This window comes from Alosa pseudoharengus, unplaced genomic scaffold (genome assembly GCF_046254945.1).
Source record: "Alosa pseudoharengus isolate Yale_2024_CS ecotype anadromous, Long Island Sound unplaced genomic scaffold, YU_APseudo_1.1 YU_APseudo_1.1_scf_4, whole genome shotgun sequence".
In the NCBI taxonomy this organism is placed as follows: Eukaryota; Metazoa; Chordata; class Actinopteri; order Clupeiformes; family Clupeidae; genus Alosa; species Alosa pseudoharengus.
In genome coordinates this window covers 18,496,791-18,506,100 of record NW_027468774.1, presented here as the reverse complement: position 1 = coordinate 18,506,100, position 9,310 = coordinate 18,496,791, and the positions used below count along the sequence as shown (strand labels likewise).

At 41.5% G+C, this 9,310-nt stretch overlaps 1 protein-coding gene across 3 annotated transcripts in view; it reads right to left on the bottom strand.

Annotated features, from left to right (window-relative positions):
* Positions 1–6,464, bottom strand: part of ezh1 (enhancer of zeste 1 polycomb repressive complex 2 subunit) — a 21,109-nt gene extending 14,645 nt beyond the window's left edge. Inside the window, exons 1-7 of one of the 3 annotated variants that reach the window (XM_076265118.1) lie at positions 6,214–6,464; positions 4,746–4,904; positions 4,008–4,133; positions 3,374–3,496; positions 1,623–1,740; positions 1,001–1,177; positions 205–307 (exon numbers count right to left, since the gene is read on the bottom strand). In XM_076265118.1, coding sequence (XP_076121233.1) covers positions 205–307; positions 1,001–1,177; positions 1,623–1,740; positions 3,374–3,496; positions 4,008–4,133; positions 4,746–4,880 — 782 coding nt within the window. In that variant the 5' untranslated portion in view covers positions 4,881–4,904; positions 6,214–6,464. The remainder of the gene's footprint in view (positions 1–204; positions 308–1,000; positions 1,178–1,622; positions 1,741–3,373; positions 3,497–4,007; positions 4,134–4,745; positions 4,905–6,213) is intronic. The other 2 variants (XM_076265121.1, XM_076265122.1) reach the window with 2 other exon arrangements.
* Positions 6,465–9,310: the final 2,846 nt, after the last annotated feature.

Here is a 9,310-nt window from a genome sequence, read left to right as displayed (position 1 = left end):
TCCTATGATTTCCTCTCACACACGTGGTCCTCTATTGATCTAAATATCTCTCTTCTGCTGGCACTTGTCAAGCAGCTTGCAGAGCAAACAAGTCCTCTAGCTTAGTCTTTATTATGGACAGGTGAAACTGTTTATAAATGGTATATAGCACCCCTTATAACACATGTATCAGTTCTCATTAAAAGGTTTTGCTTTGGCTCTTACTTCTGTTTCAGCTCCTCCATAGTTCCTTTGTAGGGGAACATGGACGCAATGGCAGTGAAGATCTTGTCATGAGGCATCTTCAGACTGTTGGAGCCTTCACAGCCTGTATTACACAAGGCATAGACTACTGGTATATAACACATAACACAAACACATATTTGAGATACAGTATATTTAAGTGTTTGCAAGAACAATTAAGTTTGACAGGTGAGTAGAACACAATCAGTAGAGCACAGCACAACACACTGGGTCCCGTTATTCTAGCACATAATGGTGCAACAATTTAGAGGAAAAGTTTTTGTGTGCTTTCATCTGGTGATTGCGATTGTGAGTGATTGAATGTGTGTGTGAGTGTGAGTGAGTGTGTGTGTGTGTGTGTGTGTGTGTGTGTGTGTGTGTGTGTGTGTGTGTGTGTGTGTGTGTGTTGATTTAAGGTCACACTGTTCTGTAACCTGACCTCGACTGAATGTCTGTCAGGGACAAACAGGTTTCCTCATTCAGGAATCAGAACAAAGTCCCTGCTTAATAATGCTGGGTACACAAAAACACTAACACACACGCACACACATGCACACGCACACACACACACACACACACACACACACACACACACACACACACACACACACACACACACACACACACACACACACATACACACAGACACACACACTTAAACACTGCCAAACTAATATCCTCTCTAAGGTTAACACAAATGGATGCAAAAAGATCTGATTGAAATCACACACCACTAATTCCCCCAGTTGTCCAGACACAGAGGGGTTTAGACACTCACCTTCGGCTAGGCTCGGCGTGTTCCCCCCGAGCGTGGTGATTGGTCCGTCTTTGGGCTCCTCCCCTGCGCTCTTCCTCTCTCCGTCCTCAGCCTCCTCCTCTTCCTCCTCATGGTCAGAGTACTGGCTCAGGGCCTCCACAAGCTCCTTAAAGATCTCGTCATTGATGAAGCCACCCTCTGGCTCACACACACACACACACACACACACACACACACACACACACACACACGCATGCAGGGAGAGAAAGAGAGAGAAATAACTTACTAAAGCACTTATCACCTGTAGCCAGAGCTAGTTGCATTGATCTTAGGTGCAGACTACAGAAGTAGCCTTCACTGCTGTTTGTAAAGGGGCCTTCAGCTCTGAGATGAGACTGGCAGGTTGGTGATGGGGGACTGGATGTTACCTTACAGCTCTGAGAGGTAACCTTCCCAAAGAGCCTCTAATGCTCCACTGATTCTACCTGATCATATGGTCACTAACAACTTATTAGCCACATAGCTTCAGAGAATCACCGATGTATCTGCAAACTAGTGACTAGCGTAGGCTGTAGCTGGGAAGCAGCTGTGTGTGTGTGTGTGTGTGTGTGTGTGTAGCAGGAGTGAGGTCACATCAACTCACCTCTGTCACCATGGACACCATCGTAGTTATCAATCAGCTCCTCTAGGAAGGCTTCGTCTTGCTCTAGTACCTCATCTCCCATGTACGGGATGTTATGGAGAAATGTCTCGTCCTCCACCTACCAGCGTGTGAATGTGTGTGTGTGTGTGTGTGTGTGTGTGTGTGTGAGTGTGTGAAAAAAGTGATTAAAAGAATGAGTCATCACGCACACTTCATGATTTACACAAAGTAAAATAGACACTGTGACAGCATGATGTCTAAAAGAGGATTCAGAATATCCGTATACAAAACATGGCCATTGCCAATACTCTCACTCTCTTTGTGTGTCTGTGTGTGTGTGTGTTTGTGTGTGTGTGTGTGCAGGGGTCCAGACTAACATTTTGCATTGGTTGCACTGGTGCGCCTAACTTTTTTATTTAGGTGCACCAGCACAAAATTTAGGTGCACCCAAATTTTTCATCGCGGCACCTTTAACGTCACAATTTCAAGGTCCCCTTTTTATTGCTCTCCATATACATTCCGTGTCTGAGCTGTTGTCAGAGCATGGACCAGGAATGACAGTATTCATTTGATTTGGAGCCTCCACCACTTTGACGACATCAGTAATATTGAATACTGTGATCATTCACATCAGTGGCGATCCTAGTCTCTGCTCGACCCTCCACACACACATGGAAAATGATGGCTTGTCATATGTTTCTATTTCATATTTTGGAATTCATAAACGTTATAGATTTTGTTAATAACGTATAGTATTGTATGATCTGCATAGTTACTAAAAGCTAAAATATTTAGTAATTTGAATACTTCATATTGATTTTTTTAAACTATTAGAGTTGTCTTCAATGTTATTATAGTGGTGGTGTGTAGGTCTAATTGAGTGCCTGTCACTTTAAAAAGAACGTCACAGTAATTAGCTTTCATTCTCATGGTTTTAGGCTAGAGGAAAATAGTCGCACATCGTCCAAGGATATATGGATGCAAATCATTATGTTTTTTTATGTCATTTGATAAAATAAATGTTCAAAAATCTAACAAGTCAAAGAAAATATTTATGGGATTATAAAAGAGATAAGTGTCTTGCAATGTTAATATGATTTTGTTGAAATCATCACTACATTAATGATGACATGACGCGTGAGCTAACAGTTACCTAGAAGGAACTCTCTCAAGATGTAAAAGTTTGCCAATAGGTTGTGTAGCTTATTTTGGGAAACTCTGACAGTAGGCCTAAATGAAAATTCCATAGCCTAGGTAGGTTAGCAACACAAACTTGAGAGGTGCAAGTCAGCAAATCAACATTGCTACTCGCTCGGATCACGACAGCTGCATAGCTGCGTGCGTGTGAGGAGAAAAGACACATAGGCTACGGGAAGCGCACGACTGTCATTCTTAAAAGTAGGCTATATCGATATAATACAATTAGGTATTGTGAGGTTTCTAATTTCAGGGTATTGCGATACCTTTGCAGTATTGGTACACCACTAGTCAAAGGAAAACAAACGCTTAGTTCGTGGAGAGACAGCAGATGCGAGGAAAGTCTAGGCGCTCAACCTTATGACATTAGGTGCACCAGTGCGACCCAGGAAGAATTTTAGTCGCACCCTTAACAATTTTGGTCGCATTTGCGACCAAATTGGTCGCACTCTGGAGCCCTGGTGTGTGTGTGTGTGTGTGACTGTGTGTGTGTGTGACTGTGTGCATGTGTGATTGTGCATAACAACATAAAAGGTTTTGAATGCCTTCTTCACCATGAAGTTTTGCTGCAAAGGAGACCATGAGTACATAAATGGTATCCCAGCAACTGTTGTTAGTGGTCGCATAGCAACAGTCTGGTTCTGGAAAGGGGGGAAACTGAACTCCACCATGCAGAGCTGGGATTGGACAAAAAAGAGAAGTCATATTTCGGGTTGTGTCATTTCACTGATTTCAAGGTGACCTGCTCTCTGTAATGGCTACAGTTCAGTGTGAGTAAAGGTGTGAGGGTGCAGTGTCCTGTGTTACATTTAACTACAGGTAGGGATACAACTAGTTGTTCATGATGATTATAATCATATATAAATCGTATCATAAATTATATCAGGTATATGACAGGTTTAAGAACATTTGTTCTAAGCTATACCAAGCTTCCTACCACAGTCCCGTTGGCATTGATAAAGCTTGCCAATATTTTTGACAATACTGTAGGCAATGTTGTGAAACGTCAAAATCAATTTGAAAATTATGCCAAAAATAGTTGTTCATAACAGCATACTTTGAAATGTTGGGAAGGACCCATAGTGTTCTTTAAGACATCAATTTAACAGGAAGAACAAGCAGGACTTGACTTGGTGTGTCAGTGACATGATCCGCAAGCATCTCAAAGCATCTGTCTCTCTCTGTTACCTTCTTGTTGGGCAGTGACCCTGTGGCCGTGGCTAGGGGAACTGACTGGACTCTATGTTTGGACCACTCCTCATTCAGCAGTTGGGTTCTGGTCTCAATCTTCTGGCGGTTGGACAGGAACAGGGCCTAGAGGAGGTCAAGCGAGAAGGGAGGGGAGGCAAACACAGAAACAGAACGACTGAGTCTGCTAGAACGTCACAATACCCACTGTCAAATGAGAGGAAGTGATAGTACAAGTCTTTTGTAAGTGATAGGTAAGGAGGAGACTGAATAAATGATTATCATACAATCAGGGTTATGTGCTTATGGACTGAATATGCTGTTAGTAGCATGACCGTATTTGTAAACTTGTAAACGCCTATTTTTTATAATTTTTCTCCTTTTTTGATATTTTTTTTCTTCTATTTGTTTTATCTGTGAAGCGACCTTAGGTGTCCTGAAAGGCATTTTAAATAAAATCTATTATTATTATTATTATTATTATTATTATTATGACTGTTTCGTTTACAATCAAGTGGGAGGGAACAGACTTCACACACATAAATAGTGCACATGGCTTGAACATTACTGTACAACAATATGACTGATGAAGCAAAAAGGTAAGACTTGCAGGTCAAGCTGTGCAGTTTATTAACCCAACTTTTACTAAATTATACTAATATACTAATACCAAGGGTCATGTAGCAGTAGGGTTAAGGTTAAAGAAGCAGTCCAGTAGCGAGACTGACCCCTACCCACCTTGACCTCCTCAGCCTTGCGGAAGCGCTTGAGCTGGCGCAGCCTCATGTACTCGGACTTGACCCGCCTCTTCCACTCCTGGAGCCCACGCGCCGGCCTGCTGAGAGGGGGGCGCTGGGCAGCCGCCTCCTCCATGCTGCTCCCGCTGGCCCCAGGTCACTGGGGAAACAGGCCATGCACTTCAGCTCATGATCAATGGACACCTTACACACACACACACACACACACACACACACACACACACACACATACACACACAAACACACACATACACACACGAAAACAAACATACTCAAACACACAAACACAAACATGCCCATTGCACACACACGCACCCACCCACCCACACACACACACACACACAAACACATAGAACATCCTCCTCATCATCACCATCATCATCATCACCACCACCACCATCATTATCATAATCAGAGAGATCAAAGAGACGAACACACGCACACTAGATAATCGATGCACATCTTGACAGAAGGCTTCGTATTTCAAATTACAGATCCTCACAGATCCCCCTCCACACACAAAAAACACCATAACCTTTCACATCCCAATGCTCATTTCTGAGAAATGGTCTACAACCCAGGCCTTACTGGTAATGGTACAGTACCACTGCCAGTAAGTCCAGCACACACACACACACACACACACAGACACACACACACAGAGAAACAGAGAGAGAGAGAGAGAGACATACACACACACATTATAAAACGTATGACTCAAACTTCATGTCATTCCAGAGTGTTGATTCACCATGTGTGTGACGGACTGCCCCCTGTTGATAGGAAAACAGAATGGGCTCTGCCCATTTTAAAAGGCTTAAAGCCCTCATCTACTTCCTCTGCGACATATCGTTACTGGTCCCGCGGATATACTTCACTTGAGCATTACGGTCAGAGCAGATATTTTAGCACACTGCTTGGTCATGTAAATCGAGCAGGGCTATCGCTCGCAGTTCATACGTGTGACTCGCTGTCTCGGTAGCTGGCAAAAAACATGCGTGCCTCACGAGCACATTCAGCCCTGCTCAGTGGAAGTGGGCGTGCCTCCGCGAGACAAGATGAAAACGGTGTAGATAAGTGCGTAGCTGGCTTTTACTTTTCCAGATTTCATAAGCTCTGTGCGATTAAGTCTGAAAGCTTCTATGAGGCAAATAATTCGTAATCGTTTGAAGCAGAGTCATTGGGTGTCTAAAGCTGTCCCCAGCGTAATCGAGTGGGCAGGAGTGCTGTGTAATAAGGCACTTATTCTCGCTTCATCAACATCTCATTCTGACATGTTTAAAGGACCAATTTTGGATGTTCGTAGCCTAGTTGAGCAAACCGCTAACTGTAGCCTACATTGGACACCGTATAATTCACTCTTTTAACGCGCACTCGCACAAACTCTTCATAAGCCATAGAGATACACTGTCGCAGTTAGAAATACCTCCAGAAGCCCCGTGTCCTACCTCTTGTTAAAAACGTGCGAGCGCTGTTGAAACGTTCCGTTCAGGACTTCGAGTCCCAGAGCGATTCAGAAATGTCCTGTGCCAACGCAAATATGTTCCCACTGTGGACCCACCGCAGATTGTGGTGTCAGAATGCTTACATCCAGGATCGATGTGACAAACTGTAACGTCTGTAGGCATTCGGAGATTGGAGTTGTGTAGTTAAGAACTGCGCACTTCGCTGGCACGGTCGGAGCATGGGGTGACGTCTTTATAATGCTCCCACTTCGCGGTTGTTTGGCTGCAGCAGGACGACTCACATGTGTCAATTAAAAAACACACACACACACACACACACACACACACATATATATATATATATATATATATATATATATATATTAACCAATGGAGGTCATTCCATGTAATAAAATAATAATAATAATAATAATAATAATAATAATAATAATAACAACCTAATACTAATAAGAACAAGGAGAATAACAACAACAATAATAAGAATAATCCAATGTGGTCAATATGTTTAAGCAATTAAATAATTTAATAGCATGCTTTTAATGAGGGGAATACAAATTAACACATTGATTGGATCGATATTGACAGGTCAAATAGGCTTTATAGTAGCCTATAGGCTACAAATAGGCTAGCTTAACCAAGTAGGCTAACCTAATAAACGAAGTGATGAGTTTGGTTTAGTTTACTATTTCTGCCTTTTAGGAGAGGCTACAATTCCGGTTAACAAGAAAGAAACAAGAAAGCAAGTTTATGGCAAGCCAAAATAAGTGAATCATTCGGCGTTTTAACTCCGGGTGTTGTGTGCAGCAGTCGGACTTTAGCTGTACTGTTTAGAAGATGAGCGTGAGCACGCGATGGTTGTTTTCCTTCTTGGTCTCCTTTGAGAATGATCTGCGCGAGAACTGCATTCGCCGCGACCGCGGCCGCGCGTTCACGCTGGCACTTCATTGTCACGTGGCCTCGGTGGCGCAAGAACACGCTAGGGGCGGCATGTAGCCTAATGCAAGGACCATACATCCTCATCAGCTATTCGTTAACTGCCAATTGAGTTCTGAAAAAGCTGATTTTGCCTATGGAAATGACTGACTACTATCAAATTACTTTGCTTTTTCCAAAGAAAAGTGTGTGTGTGTGTTTATGTGTATGTGTGTGTGTGTGTGTGTGTGTGTGTGTCTGTGTGTGTGTGTGGGGGGGGTGTATGTATTCATATAGGTCTATAGAAAAATGAATTGAGCTAATGGTACATATGTAACTTGGGGAGACACAAAAATATAGTAAAGACAAGTTTTACTGTACATAAAGTCGAACATTCCTTTCAAAGTATCTGCATTGGTTCTGAAATCCTCTAGGGCCAGATTGAAAGGTTCCATACATATAGAGTATATCTATTTATAGGCCTATACTAAGGCAATGACTGGATGGTGTTCCGTAAAGTAATGAGTGTTTACACATGTGAAGAGAGAGAGTGAAGCACTGGTAATTTAGTGTGGCATTTTGATGGGTTGTGTTTGAAAAATGAAATCAAGTTAATTCCTGTTCGATTTTTGTGTGTAGAAAATTGTGTGTGGTGTTTTGCAAAATGTGTTTTAGTCAATTGAAAACTGAGTCAAACACTGAGAATTAGTGTATGGTTTTGCAGATTTGGTGTGGGGTTATGATGTTTGGAAGACATGTTTAGAAAATTGTGTGACAAGAAAATATTTAGTGTGTAAGCAGTTGAAAAAAACTGTAACACACAAAATTGTTATTTTTGTAAATTTCTAATTTCACAAACTATTAATGAGACATTTTAGCGAATATTCACGTTGGAACTAGCGGAAGTATTACAAATTTTAAAAAGTAAAAAACGGGTCTTGTCAAAAGGGCACTTGGACATCAAAGGGGCAAAAGGGCAGGTGCTAGAGCCCCTGTAGCCCCCCTTCTCTGCACGTGCCTGCTTTTGCTTTCTCTGTGCACAAGGTAGACTATGTCAGTTTGAGGTCATACTTTTGTCATAGTTCTGTAAACATACAGGGATCCAAGCTTCAAGTATTGGTGTTTATTTACACACATCAAAACAAACACAAGTGTGTTTTTCCAAGTCAAAACACAAAATAGCAATTTTACTGAGACAAAACAAATCAGTCTACATCGGTCGTCTCTCTCAAAATTCTGTCTACATCACAACATGCAATGTCCTAGTCCAAGGCACCGGGAAAAATATATTCTGGAATGACGTATCCAGGCCTGACATGACAATATCCCCACATGTAGACTGTTTTTTTTTTGGCTGTAAAAGGGCTATTTCTTTCTCTTCTCACTCTTCCTGTTCCCTCCATTGTACCCATTGTACATTACCTGTGGCTTATTTATAGTGCTTAGGCTGATTGCAAAGTGAACTAATTATCTAAAACAGTTTTCACATGAGAAAGTGTGCCAGAGAGTTGGCAAAATAGTGTAAGTGCAGTGAATTGTGCCTACAGTTGTGCAAAGTGTGTGTTACAAAATTGCAAACTGAGTGCAAAGCAGTGTTTGTGCTTTTAGTTTTGCGAACTCAGTGAGTGGTTTTGCTATAAGTATTATAGTTTTAGAAATTGTGCTATAAGAATCACAGTTGTGTTTAAGCATTCAGAAAAAACTGTAATTACAATAAGCAAGCATATCACTCTTGTCACTCAATTAAAAATAAACTCCCTTTTTAATTTTCATTTTCTTTCTGACAGCCTTTTTCAGTTACTGAATTACCAGAAATGTCCAGAAATTGCATCATAGGTTGTGAATTTACAGTTTTTTTCAACTGCTTACACACTAAATCTTTTCTTGTCATACAATTTTCTAAACATGTCTTCCAAACATCATAACCCCACACCAAATCTGCAAAACCATACACTAATTCTCAGTGTTTGACTCAGTTTTCAATTGACTAAAACACATTTTGCAAAACACCACACACAATTTTCTACCTAACACACAAAAATCTAACAGGAAGTAACTTGATTTCGTTCTTCAAACACAACCCATCAAAATGCCACACTAAATCACCAGTGCTTCACTCTTTCTCTTCACATGTGCAAACACTCTTTACTTTACTGAACACCATCCA